Source organism: Paramisgurnus dabryanus, chromosome 7, assembly GCF_030506205.2.
Source record: "Paramisgurnus dabryanus chromosome 7, PD_genome_1.1, whole genome shotgun sequence".
Taxonomy (NCBI): Eukaryota; Metazoa; Chordata; class Actinopteri; order Cypriniformes; family Cobitidae; genus Paramisgurnus; species Paramisgurnus dabryanus.
This window is the reverse complement of record NC_133343.1, coordinates 17,197,581-17,212,543: the sequence shown is the minus strand read 5'-3', so window position 1 is coordinate 17,212,543 and position 14,963 is coordinate 17,197,581. Positions and strand designations below refer to the sequence as shown.

Here is a 14,963-nt window from a genome sequence, read left to right as displayed (position 1 = left end):
CCCCTAGCAACAATTTTGGGTACCCTAGCAACCTCTCCCATATACTACCATTATAAAAAGCCCAGATGGATATCTTTGCACCAGAGTGTCACAGAGACATGGGGGTGGGCTCATTTTACTCAGGAATCCAATCAGTCTCTTAGGATTCTTATTGAGGTATTAAGCCACGCCCCTAGCAACCAAATATGAGCACCCTAGCAACATAATAAACAAAGCCTTATATCTCTGGATCTGAACATCATAGAGACATGGGGGTTGGGTCTTTGGGTCATGTTAGCTTCATGCTAGCTCCATGCTAAGTCATACTAGCTTCATGCTAGTTTCATGCTAGCTTTATGCTAATTGCATTATAAATCTTTCTAACTTCATGCTAAATCATGCTAACATCATGCTAAATCATGCTAGCTTAATGCTAATCATGCTAGCATCATGCTAGCTCCATGCTAATCATGCTAGCATCATGTTAGATTCATACTAAATCATCCTAGCTTCATGCTAATCATGCTAGCATCATGCTAGCTTCATGCTAATCATGCTAGCATCATGCTAGCTTCATGCTAATCATGCTAGCATCATGCTAGCTTCATGCTAATCATGCTAGCATCATGCTAGCTTCATGCTAATCATGCTAACATCATGCTAGCTTCATGCTAATCATGCTAGCATCATGCTAGCTTCATGCTAATCATGCTAGCATCATGCTAGCTTCATGCTAATCATGCTAGCATCATGCTAGCTTCATGCTAATCATGCTAGCTTCATGCTAGCTTCATGCTAATCATGCTAGCATCATGCTAGCTTCATGCTAGCATCATGCTAGCTTCATGCTAATCATGCTAGCATCATGCTAGCTTCATGCTAATCATGCTATCATCATGCTAGCATCATGCTATCATCATGCTAGCTTCATGCTAGCATCATGCTAGCTTAATGCTAATCATGCTAGCATCATGCTAGCTTCATGCTAATCATGCTATCATCATGCTAGCATCATGCTATCATCATGCTAGCTTCATGCTAATCATGCTACCATCATGCTACCATCATGCTAGCATTATGCTAGCTTCATGCTAATCATGCTAACATCATGCTAGCTTCATGCTAATCATGCTAGCTTCATGCTACCATCATGCTACCATCATGCTAGCATTATGCTAGCTTCATGCTAATCATGCTAGCTTCATGCTAGCTTCATGCTAATCATGCTAGCATCATGCTAGCTTCATGCTAATCATGCTAACATCATGCTAGCTTCATGCTAATCATGCTAGCATCATGCTAGCTTCATGCTAATCATGCTAGCATCATGCTAGCTTCATGTTAATCATGTTAACATCATGCTAGCTTCATGCTAATCATGCTACCATCATGTTAGATTCATGCTAATCATGCTAGCTTCATGCTAATCATGCTAACATCATGCTAGCTTCATGCTAATCATGCTAGCTTCATGCTAATCATGCTAACATCATGCTAGCTTCATGCTAATCATACTAGCATCATGCTAGCTTCATGCTAGCTTCATGCTAATCATGCTAACATCATGCTAGTTTCATGCTAATAATGCTAGCATCATGCTAGCATCATGCTAATCATGCTAGCATCATGCTAGCTTCATGCTAATCATGCTAGCATCATGCTAGCTTCATGCTAATCATGCTACCTTTATACTTAAACATACTAACTGCCAGACTGCCTACTAAACTAAACTTCTGTCAAACCGTTTTAAACGTTCAGGCTACGCTTTTTCAAGCCAACATAAAGTTTGTCTTCAAACTTTAATATCTAGTTATTATTATTATTCTTAGCACCCCAAAATTTCGGACACTAACTCGTCCTAGAGCTTTCAAGCTACATGCACCAAATTTTCCACGGACCTTCAGACTGGTCTGACTTAGTGTGCTATATCTTTTCTAACTGATGGGACCTTCCGAATTCCTAAACGGGGCGCTCAAACACCCCAAATTTCCCATTTACTTAACATGAAGACAAACTTTGACGGGCCATAGCTGCGAGTGAGAAACTTGTAGAAACTTGTGGCTTACCACATTTAAGGAGGCTGACAGGCTCTGTAAGAACATACATCACATTAAGGTGTAAGCTGTACCCCTGGGGTGTAAGAGGCCCCCAAAATTTCCCATTGACTTATAATGGGGCAGGAAACATGCCCATATAAGGGAGTAAAAGCGTCCCAGATGGAATATCTTCACTTTAGAGTGTCGTATAGACATGGGGGTGGGCTCATTTTACTCAGTCATCCAATCAGTCTCTTAGGATCGCCCCAGAGCTATTAAGCCACGCCCCTAGCAACAATTTTGGGTACCCTAGCAACATCTCTTATACACTACCATTATAAAAAGCCCAGATGGATATCTTTACACCAGAGTGTCATAGAGACATAGGGGTGGGCTCATTTTACTCAGGCATCCAATCAGTCTCTTAGGATTCCTACTGAGGTATTAAACCACGCCCCTAGCAACCAATTTGAGCACCCTAACAACATAATAAACAAAAGCCCTATTCGGACGGGATTAGTTTTACAGGGGGACCTCTGAGAAAATCGTGCTTCTCAGAGGTCCTATGTGTTTTTAATCCCGTCCGAATCGGCCATGTCTGTGTTTTTCTCTGACGACCTCCATAAGAATTCCAGAGCAATTTACCTACTGTTTTTCGCCGAACTCAGAGGTCCTCTGAGAAAGTTAATCCCGTCCGGATGCAAATGTCTGTGTTTGCCCGCAATATCTTTTGAAAACGCGGTTCATTTCGTGTTTTGGCCACCGTGATCTGCCGTAAGGTCTTACTAATGTGCGTATATTGTATTTCCTGAGTCCCATTCATTCAGATATGGATGTTTTTTCGCATTCGGCAAAATAAAATAATTAAATCAAGACGAACTGAATATCAAACACTGTTAAGACTGGCCACTGTAATATCATTAATGTTATAAAGAAACTCCGTTCAAAGTTCTTCAACTCCGGAATGGTAATGTTATATAATAATAATTCTAATTATTTAATAATTAATAAAGATAATAAATTATTATTAATCATTATTTCCTCATTTCTTTGGGTTTATTATAAGCAGACAGTTATATAAAACACATAGGCTAACGTTACTTTAGTAGGATTTGTATATTTTATTTTGATTTGTTAAAATTAAATTAATAAATAACATGTTCTGTCATAATTTTACATTTAAAGCAAAATATTAAACATTACAAACACGCGTATCCAGAGCACGTGCTCTTCTGCAACGCCCAAATGGCTTCCTTGAAACTCAAACGTTGTTTGGAAAACTAATCCCGTCCGAATAGTGCTAAAGCCTTATATCTCTGGATCTGAACATCATAGAGACATGGGGGTTGGGTCTTTGGGTCATGTTAGCTTCATGCTAGCTCCATGCTAAGTCATACTAGCTTCATGCTAGTTTCATGCTAGCTTTATGCTAATTTCATAATAAATCTTGCTAACTTCATGCTAATCATGCTATTCTCATGCTTACTTCATGTTAATCATGCAAGCCTCGTGCTAGCTTCATGATAGCTTCATGCTAATCTTGCTAGTTTCATGCTAGCTTCATGTTAATTATGTTAGCTTCATGCTGATCATGTTAGAATCATGCTAATCGTGTTAGCTTCATGCTAATCATGCTAGCTACATGCTAATCATGTTAGCATCATGCTAGCTACATGCTAATCATGCTAGCATCATGCTAGCTACATGTTTTTCATGCTAGCATCACGCTAGCTTCATGCTAATCATGCTAGCATCATGCTAATCATGCTAGCTTCATGCTAATAATGTTATCTTCATGCTATCTTCATGCTAATCATGCTAGATTCATGCTAGCTACATGCTAATCATGCTAGCATCATGCTAGTTTCATGCTAATCATGCTAACATCATGTTAATCATACTACCATCATGCTAGATATATGCTAATCATGTTAGCATCATGCTGGCTTCATGCTAATCATGCTAGCTTCATGCTAATCATGCTAGCTTCATGCTAGCTACATGCTAATCATGCTAACATCACGCTAGTTTCATGCTAATCATGCTAACATCATGTTAATCATGCTAGCATCATGCTAGCTACATGCTAATCATGTTATCATCATGCTAGCTTCATGCTAATCATGCTAGCATCATGCTTCATGGTAATCATGCTAGAATCATGCTAGCTTCATGCTAATCATGCTAGCATCATGCTAGCTTCATGCTAATCATGCTAGCATCATGCTAGCTTCATGCTAATCATGCTAGCATCATGCTAACTTCATGATAATCATGCTAGCATTATGCTAATCATGTTAGCATCATGCTAGCTTCATGCTTATCATGTTAGCATCATGCTAGCATCATGCTAATCATGCTAACATCATGGTAGCTTTATGCTAATCATGCTAGCATCATGTTAGCATCATGCTAATCATGTTAGCATCATGCTAACTTCATGCTAATCATGATAGCATCATGCTAGCTTCATGCTAATCATGATAGCATCATGCTAAATCATGCTACCTTCAAACTTAAACATACTAAATGCCAGACAGCCTACTAAACTAAACTTCTGTCAAACCGTTTTAAATGTTCAGGCTACGCTTTTTCAAGCCAACATAAAGTTTGTCTTCAAACTTTAATATCTAGTTATAAAATGTACTCGTTAAGAATCAACTCTGAATATACACAAGTAATTAAAAAGCTATGTTACAGTGGTTAAGTTAATGATGGTTATATTTACCATTTTGTTGCATCTTTCCATTTCTGTGTTTCAGATGTGATCCTTATTAAGCAATCATTTTCAATAAACTGACAAGCAGCCGTAGTAATAATAGCGCGGTACTTTATTTACATATGAAGTTTATATCAGTGCACAAACAGGTGTATTTAAAGACATTTCCTCCGGACGGATTTTAAGATCCATGGCTCCTGTCGTCTCATCATCATCATCTTCGTTTCATCTCCTACTCTTACATTTGTTGCTGTGTCATCTCTCATATACTAAATAAAAACTCCTAGATGACAAACTGAAAGCTTTACGTTGGCATTTTTCTGTAAAACGGACACAAAAGAAAGCAGCACATGTGATGTTTTGTATAAAGGGTTTGTAAATACACATACAGTATATGGACATATAAAGTTTGCTACATTCATATAAGAGTCAAATTAATCTCCAAAATGCCAGAAAGCATGGCTATGACTAATGTACTAAAACCATGGTTACTTTTTCTAAGGGCTGACTAAAAAATTCAACAGAGATGACAATATAACACAAAAAACACAATAAACACCCATGTAAGACACTTATGCAATCGTTAATTGTATTGTATTTTAAGTGTTTTGTATGCAAACGTTATATAGCATGTTAACTCACCGACTGTAACGTAGATACCATCGTGACTCGAGTGATCGCTTCTTTAATACATGGACGATGAAATGATGATCCAACACACATCCTTAATTTCTCAGCACTGTTGCACTTTAAACACTTTGTTCTGTGCCCGAAACTTTATAAACTTCTCCCGAACCAGTAGCGGTGTGCGGCGGATCCTTAGCATGGCGAGTTTGGCGTTGTAACGCGTCTTTGTTTTTTACATATGCAGATCATTTTCTTCAGTCCGAAGTACAAACATAAAAGGCATCTTCCGTTAAACAGTAAATTACTGGTGATCCCGATTATTTTTAAAGTTTTAAATCTGCAGACAGATGGATGCGCATCTTGCCAGAGACTCAGATAAACTCCGCCTTTGACCTTTACCACTCCCCTAGCCCCGAGAAGCCCGCTCTGGCCCAAGGAATTCGGCGGGCCAGAAAAGCCGGGCCTTAAGCCCCAACGAAGCACCAGTGAAGCACGATCATGCACCGGAAGTGACAATGCAAACGCCACAGGCCTCGGCAGGCACTGCCATGCCCGCTTGAAGCCCGATAGTGCAAACACGGCTAATGGTGTGTCACAGTGGATTCGAAGCCGGGTCTCTCACACCAAAGGTTAGTGTCTTATCCACTGCGCCATCACCACCCCTTGATTCTCTTATCAATGTGATGTCACACTGCTAAAGCCCCGTCCACTGCCTTGTCTTGTATTATCATAGTTTCTGCCTTCAGTGAGTTGGACGTTGTCTGCTATTTTTTTCTGTGCTTTTTGGCGAAATCAGATCTATTTTAACCAAATAATCTATTTTGGTAAGGGAGAGAAGAGCAATAGCTTATTTGCATATAAAGGTACACACACAAATCTATTTTGAGCAGACTTATTTTACATATTGTAAAAATGGGCATAATATGTGCCCTTTAATGAAATAGTAAGCAGTTTACCACACATACTTTGCAGAATGCTAAGTCATTCTGAACATCACCATTGCCCCAATCTTACTCACAATCATCCCATGCAAAGGAAGCTTTCCATGAACTTTGAACTGATTGGTCGCTGTCACCCCTTTGCTTGTGTAAAGCAGCATGTCTGAAAACTTAAATAAAATGGATGTTTGTCAGCATAGGCAGAAGTTAAAGTAAGGACTGCCAAAACAAAAAAAAAGTAAAAGATAAATCTTACAATAAAAAACATTCTCTGCTGTAGACCCTTCTTGGTGAGCTTGTAGAGACAACCTTCCCTGATGAATTCCTAGACAGTAGGGGAGAAACACTGTAAATCAAAGACTTTATGTTCTTAATGCATTATAATATACTGATAATTAATTCAAATAATGTCCAGACAGCATATCAATACCAATTAAAAAAAGGAAAATTGTTATCAAACAGTTATCAGTTATCATATTTCACCCGTTTTACATTTTAAGTAGCTCATTAAGCTCATTTAATTAATATAAATAATAGCTCAACCACAAACTATAGATATTAACAACACACTGCAGTGCAGAGGTGTAAAGTACTTGAGAGTAGATGTACTTTGTTACTGTACATAAGTATTTTTTGGGCTACTTTGTACTTGTACTGAGTATCAAAAATATAAGCAACTTTTACTCTCTACTCAACTAAATGTTTGATTGAGTATTTGTACTCTTTATTCCATTACATTTTAACTGACACTTACCGTTACTCGCTACATAGTTTATTCGTCAACGAATATAAACGAGACGAAAGTGTCAGAGGGTGTTGGGTAGAATCTCTGTGTGTTCGCGAGGTTACGCACACAGCTGAGAGACTTCATGTGGTGCTACGCAGGGGGTTTTATATACTGAATGATGCTACTTCATCAGCTAACCTGAGCTGGTACATAACTTGATATAACTTATTATATAAGCCAAAATAAACCAGCAATGTCCTGTACTGATTGCCTGAGTAACTTAAGTACATTATAAGATTGATAATAAGTGTACAATTTCACTGTCCTCACATTTGATCAAGTATGCTGTAATGTATTTACTGTAAAGAGGGATGCATGACTAAATGTGCAGTTAATGTGAGAGATAGTGGTGTTACGTCTACTACATGTGTTTTCAATTAATCTTTCAAATCAAATGAACAACTTCACGTTTAATATTCATTATCATATTTCTGTTACTGTATGTTAACTGTAACAACCTACTGGACTCTAATACTGAAATTTTTGAAATATTAAGATTATAACTTTTTTAGGATAGGCATATAAGAATATTTATATCACAACAGTTAGGCTACATATTTGTCAGCATGGCACAAGTACACAATGACACTAGACTAAAATTAAATGGGTTTGTTTAAATTAAATTTAATATAGATTTTGTCAACTAAAATCTGATGGCATTTAGTAGACTAAAACTACTTGCAGGCTCCATTGGCACCTGCGTCCACCAGGGCTTTCACACAAAACCAGCCTCCTATTAGCACAGATGTGCACGTTATGAGTCCGTCTATCAGTAGCATCACTCCTTCTCTGACCCTCAATATGACCGCTACTGACATGCCAGCCAGTTCTGTCAGGGTTCTTCAGACAGCAGTGTCCCAGGGCCAGGCGCTCATTCCAACCCAACCATCTACTAATGTGGGAGGAGCCCATCATCAGACAACACTCACTGGAGGACTTTCTCAGCCACCTACACAACCGTTTACCCCAATCACTGGTTTTTCATCTTCTCTGAATGTTCCATGTAACCCTCACACCGCCAGACCCCCGGTGGTTTATTCCAGGCCAGCTATCCAGATGGAGTTTCCTTCTTTTAGTGGGTCCAGGGAAGTGGCTGATGTTCTTAACTTTGTGGATTGCTGCAAAACTTTTTTTGCAGTGCGGCCATTATCCGATGCAGAGCTTATAGGTGCCCTGTCCAACACACTTAAAGGGCCCGCGCATAGCTGGTGGATGGTGGCGAAAAACAAGGTGCATAACTGGCCTGAGTTTAAGGATGCTTTTCGAGATGCCTTTCTCCCTCCTGATTACCTCGCAGAGGTAGAAGAAAAGCTACGTGACATGGTGCAGTTGCCAGATCAGTGTCTGAGGGATTTTGCTTATGATTACCGTGCTCTTTGTCTGAGGTGAAAGCCGGACATCACGGAGGCCGAGTTGGTGCGCAAGATCCTAAATAATTGCAACCCACGATTTGCTGGCTGTCTCCGAGGCACTGTCACCTGCGTGGACCAGCTGGTGCAGACCGGTACTCTGGTGGAGAAGGACTGCACCTCATCTAAAGAATACTGGGGCAAAGTAGACCAGCAGAAAGCCAAAGAGAAGGGCTTGAAGAAAACCCAGGATAGAGGGTTTACTAAGGAGACCAAGAAGCCTGCGGATGTGGTGACAGTAGTGCAGCTAGGACAGAAGCCTCCAGTGGTGCTCCTCCATGTCCCCATCAATGTGAGGGGAAAGCAGTGCCATGCTGTGTTCGACACTGGATGCACCTACTCACTTATGCAGCAGAGCCTGTGGCTGGAAATAGCTCGCGACGGTGAGCGGCTGAAAACGAGTGACAACCAGAGCTTTGCCCTGGCTGATGGGAAAACCTACAGTGCTGTGGGGAAGACACAGATTATGTACACTTGGCATGAGGTGGTATGGTCTCTGGAGACATTTATCATGGCGGACAAACACCTGGCTTTCCCTATCATCCTTGGTTTGGATTTCCTTAGTAAAACCTCTACCATTATCAATATGGGAGACCAGACCTATGGGGTGAAGCGGTCTAATGGATATACTTTCTATCCCTTTGTGTCACGCCCATTGGATGGAACATTGATGCACGGACCCGGAGCGTATTCCAATGCCAGCCTGTATGTTGCTGTTCCGTGGTCAGAATATATGGGTCAAAGTTCATCATTGGGAGTGGTTCCTTCTGATTTATCGGATCACCCACCCGAGGTCAGAACACTGTTCCAAACCTGTGAGACCGCCGTGATAACACCCATGGGACTCTATCAGTTCAGGTGTATGCCATTTGGGCTCAGGAATACCGGAGCCACGTTTCAGCGGCTGATGGAGAAGGTTCTGGAAAAGCTTAGATGGAAGATCTGCTGTGTGTACATCGATGATGTCATAGTCTTTTCGCCCACGCCCGAACGACACCTCCAGGATCTGCATGACGTTCTAAGGAAGCTTCATAAGGCTGGGCTGATGCTTAATCTCAAGAAGTGCGCCTTTTTTAAGAGGGAGCTGAAATTCTTGGGCCATATAGTCTCAGGCAAAGGTGTGCAGGTGGATCCAGAAAAGACTCTCGCAGTGACTATGTATCCACCGCCCACTAACATCAAGACTCTCCAGCGTTTCTTAGGACTGGTGGGATGATACCACAAATTTATTGATCACTTTGCAGACCTGGCTGCTCCTTTGAATTGTCTGAAAAGGAAGGATGTAGAGTGGGTCTGGACAGAGGAGTGTCAGCAGAGTTTTGATCATCTGAAGATGGCACTGGGGAACGCTCCTATCCTCATGCAGCCTGACATCTCTCTGCCATTCGAAGTCCACACGGATGCCAGTGATGTGGGATTGGGGGCTGTGTTGGTGCAGAGAAGAGAAGAAGGAGAGAAAGTAATCGCTTATGCATCCAGGGGACTGAGGGGCGCAGAGTGCAATTACTCCACCTCCGAAAAGGAATGTCTTGCAGTCGTCTGGGCTGTTGAGAAGTGGAGGCACTACCTTGAGGGGGCAGATTACACAGATCATGCTGCTCTGACATGGGCTTTCAATTGTCCGAAAACCTCCTCTCGCCTGACTCGCTGGATCCTGCGACTCCAACAGTTTCAGTTCAAGGTCCAGTACAGGAAAGGTCTCCATAACATTGTACCAGATGCTCTGTCCCGAGCTGTTACCTCTTCTTTATCAGCCACAGTCTGTGTTGCAGCAAGTGCATCAGATTCTTCGGATCTGCCCACTTCCCTCACCGAAATAGGGAAGGCACAGGAAGAAGATCCAGAGGTCATGAACTTGGCCAAAGAGGCGGACCCCCTTAGCAGGCCGGGGAGGATTGGCTTCACAAAGCTGCAAGGACTCCTGTACAGATGGTCCCCGGTGAAGGAGGGGGGAGATAAATATCAGCTGGTTGTCCCCAAGGCCCTGGTACATGTCTTTCTGGACTACTTTCACAATCATCCTTTGAGTGGGCATCTAGGTAGGCTGAAAACACTCCTGAGGATCCTTGAGGTAGCCTGGTGGCCATCCATTCGTAAAGACGTTTGGAGTCACGTCAAGGTTTGTTCCATCTGTCAAGTTTACAAGGCTGAAAGTAAGAAACCGGCTGGTCTCATGCAACCTACTCCAGTGGAGGAACCTTGGGAAAAGTTGGGGATGGACCTCATGGGGCCTTTTCCCCGCAGCAAAAAGGGTAACAACCTTCCTTCTCGTCCTTGTGGATTATTTCACGAAATGGGTGGAGATGTTTCCTTTAAAAGATGGCAAGGCACACCGCATGGTGTCCATCTTGAGAGATGAAATCTTCACCTGATTTGGTGTCCCACGGGAGTTGGTCCCGGACCGAGGGCCGCAGTTTACAGGCCATGAAATGGCCAACTTTTGCAAGTCCTGGGGTGTGACGCAGAAATTTACCACCAGTTATCACCCTAAGGCCAACCTGACCATCAAGACAATGATTGCGTCGTATGTAGGAAACCAACATAAGAACTGGGACCAGTGGATCAGAGAGTTTCGCTTCGCCATCAATGCCGCCTATCAGGAAACCACAGGCCGAACACCTGCAGAGCTGGCGCTCGGAAGAAACCTGAAAGGCCCACTGGAGAGACGAATTAGTCCACCTCCTACGCCGCAACAGTCCCCGTACACCCTACTGGAAAAACAGAAACAAATGATTGATCAAGTCAAAAAGAGAGTAGAGGTGTGTCAGTCCAGACAAGCCAGGTATTATAATATCCACAGGAGAGGTGCACAACTCCTGCCGGGAGACCTGGTCTGGGTCCGTACTCACCCGATCTCTAAAGCATCCGAAAACTTCTCATCGAAGCTTGCGCCCAAGTGGTCAGGTTCAGCCACTGTGATGAGAAAATTAGGCCCCATCAATTACCGTATACAGTGGAATGACCAAGGGAAAAAAATTGAAACTGTTAATGTGGTCAACCTGAAGCCCTACTTCGGGATTCAGCCCCTGGTACCTCCGGCTGGGGGGGGATCTGTGACACCGTCACATTAATTTAAGAGTTACTTTAAAAAGCAAGGTTAAAAGGTTTTTGTTGCACAGAAAATTACATTATTATATACATGGTTGATGTATAATAAATTTTGTAAGCCTGTGTAATATAGTTAAGTTCCACTGTGTTTGGGTGAAATTGGGGTTGGTCCCTTTAAGGCACCTGTTGCCCGCCTCTATCACCACGCATCCAAGTTTATTTAGACAGGTGCGCTGGCTGGGTTAAAAAAAGAGAGGGAGATTTGGCAGGAGGGGGGTGTGGGTTTGCATACGTGGCACCAGTATTGTTTGCTGCAGCTACAATTATTAAGTATCTGTTATTTAGTCTCCTTATTGATTACTGCACAAAAGACAATAGTGTCGGCATTGATGGGGGAGACCAGATCGCAAAAGTATTAAAAAGGAAACCCCATACACTGTTTGCTGGAGCGTGCGTCTCCCGCAAGAGGACGTACGGGTCATAAACTTTCCGACTTGGTGGATTACGTGAACTTCAAAGGCTACGGATCCGGTGAGATCTATTTCGTTTTTTTGTATTTTTCGTCGTGGTATACCACAGTATTTGGCGATCGCCGGTTTTTCGTTTCTTTTTTTTTCCGGGCTGTTTGTGGATTATATATTTTTGCTGGCCTTCCGGACTGTGGATTATTCTCGCGTTATTTTGCTTTCCGGGTTGGAAGGTAAAAATAACTGTATTTCTCTTCTGGAAAGGACTTGGAGGTTTCTTTAGTTTGAACTTTTAGGTCAATTATTCGGACTGGGGACACAAGGGAAAAATTAAGGGAAATTAAATGCCTGTGTGTATTCAGTGTTGTCAAAGTAATTGTGTGTTGCTTTTCTAACGCAAGACGCTAAGAGCGTCAGCCTACTGACACCTACGCTGGTTATGGTTTGTTTTGTGTTTGTTTGTTTCTTTGGGCGCAGCGCTGTCTGCATATTTGAATGGTGTTCTGTTTTTTTTCTCTGTTATCACTGCAACTATGCATAAACGGTAGTTGATCAATGACTTGTTATTTATGATAAGTGTTCTTTTTTCTGACCTCTGCTATTACTTATCTCCTTCAAAAGAACCCCTTGTGCGTTTTGAGTAACGCAGCAAAAGAAGTTATAAAAAGCTGTTTGTTACAACGCTGTAAAATATTTTAATCTCAAAACTGAAAATCGAATGTCAACCCATGGAACGAATATTCGAATATTCTGGTCCAGCCCTACAAATATGGGAAAAATTTCTTCTGAGAGAAACAGAGCGAAAAAACTACAACCACATGTAAACAGACTCTTTTCTGTTTCCCGGCGGCGGAGTGATATATCAACGAGCAATGAGTCTTCCAAGCGAAGTCAATGGAATTTTACAAAATGCCAAATAAAACACGACAGAAACTGCATTTCGCAACACAACTTGTTTTTAATCATCAACGAACACCACGCACCACTCGGTGAGTAGCACAGTTTTGAAAATGAACGTTAAGTGTTGTTTTAATGACATGTTTGTGCATGGCCATTGACTTCCATTCTGAAGCAGTCAAGAGACGCTTCTAAACGAATCAAAAACTCAAGACACGACCCATTGTCAAAATTTCTGTGTCCATCAGTGTAGTTCATCCAAAACAAACCAGAAATGAGACCCAAAGTGTTAAATACCGGAATTATCGTTTAAATGAACTGTAACTTAACGAATATTTGTCAGACAATTCAAAGATAAATGTCTACATATGATGAAGTTTGTTTTAATCCGAATATAAAGGAATTAAGTATAATCTTACTTTACCATTATGTTTTCTATATGAATATAACCAGTTATATGTATCACTAAGTTTACCAGTGTGTGTGTGTAAGAACTTTACCAGCATGCATTGCAGTTTGTTCAAAAAGTACATGGTGAGAATCTATACATGCTGAAGGCCTAGACAAAGGCCGTACTGTAATCTTGACAAAGTGATGCCATATGTTTTCTATATGATACAAACCATATGTTTCCGAATAATAGACCAATGTATGGAGTTCACATTTATGGGGGTGGGGTAGCCACCATATATATATATATATATATATATATATATATATATATATATACCACTGGTGGTACAGTAAAACTTTAGTGGATCTTGCAAGATCTCCTCACGGCTTTATTTCACTAACAATAAAGTCCATCTTTGAAATCAAAACCTAAGACTGAAGATTGTTTCATTTGAGGAAAAAGAAAAACACAACATTTGGTGCCGTGACCCTGATAGAAAAGGGCTGGACAGTCGCACCGTCTGGGCGGACCTAATGAACAACACATACAAGAATGGCCATATACTAAGGTAAGCACTTTTTGCTTATTATTTAGGTTTGTGTTGTTTGCCAGAATTGCCCAAAGTGGTGAGACATTTAAGCTCTTCTAAATTTAAGAACCGTATATGTGCAAATGGGTTTTGATTTCAAGGTTACAATTTAACAAAGGCATGCATGCATGAATCTGTATTGACTTACTGATGAGTTGGCTTTGTGATCATAGTGATTTGAGACAGATTCGTAAGTGAAGAGAACGCGTATATGGTTCGTGTGTCATGTTGGGGAAGTGCTATTGTCACATAGGGTAATGTACAGTGTTTATCTGTTTCTTGTTTATGTGACATGTTGAGGAAGTGTTATTAGCACATAAGGTAATATTGTGTGGAAGGAAGTGTTTATCAATATTACGAGTTTATTAATCATGTGGGTGGAGGTGCAATGATTAATTGGTTTTGGTGTATAAGTTAAACTGTGTGGTTTTTTGGTGTTCAGTGTTGGAGTACTCTGTGTCTGTGTCTGTGAGCGTGGGAATTTTGAGTGGGGGTGCAAGCTGCAGTGTGTGAGTGTGTTAAATAAACTTTGCATCTGGCAGGCAGTGAGAGCGTTTCCCTTGGAAAGTCCCTAGGGCTGAAAAAGGGGTGTGTGTAATTACTGTCTGGTGGGTGTAAGGTGAATGTTTGATAAGCCCTATCAGGGATAAGTGTGATCGATAAGCCCTGTAGGATGAAGGGATAACAGTCTGATTGCATAAACCCTAAAACAAACAATAAAGGGTTAGAGTGTGTGTGTTATGAGCCCTAAAAATAAAGGGAGCCCAAATAAATACAGGGCTCGCAAAATGTTTTAATCCCTGATAGCCCTTCGGGCAGGCACTCTTTCATTTTTGGTAGCCCGAAATGAATTCAAGTAGCCTGAATAAAAAATACACTGTTTAATGTAGAACATTGATAAATCCTGGATTTCCATGTAAGCCAACTTATTTCTGCCCATCCCCAGCTAACAATTTGGTACCCAAAACGGTCCCCTAACATTAGTTTTTGGTTTCTAGAATGTTATTTTCCAAGGATTTTGTTTAATAGCAAGGAATGTTTTCTTAAAGAAAATAAACATTCCCCTAATGTTA

At 41.2% G+C, this 14,963-nt stretch overlaps 1 protein-coding gene across 1 annotated transcript in view; it reads right to left on the bottom strand.

Annotated features, from left to right (window-relative positions):
- Positions 1-14,963, bottom strand: part of farp2 (FERM, RhoGEF and pleckstrin domain protein 2) — an 870,640-nt gene that overhangs the window by 273,553 nt on the left and 582,124 nt on the right. Inside the window, 2 exon segments of the mRNA XM_065266701.2 lie at positions 6,380-6,469; positions 6,556-6,624. Of these exon segments, the coding sequence (XP_065122773.2) occupies positions 6,380-6,469; positions 6,556-6,624 (159 nt within the window).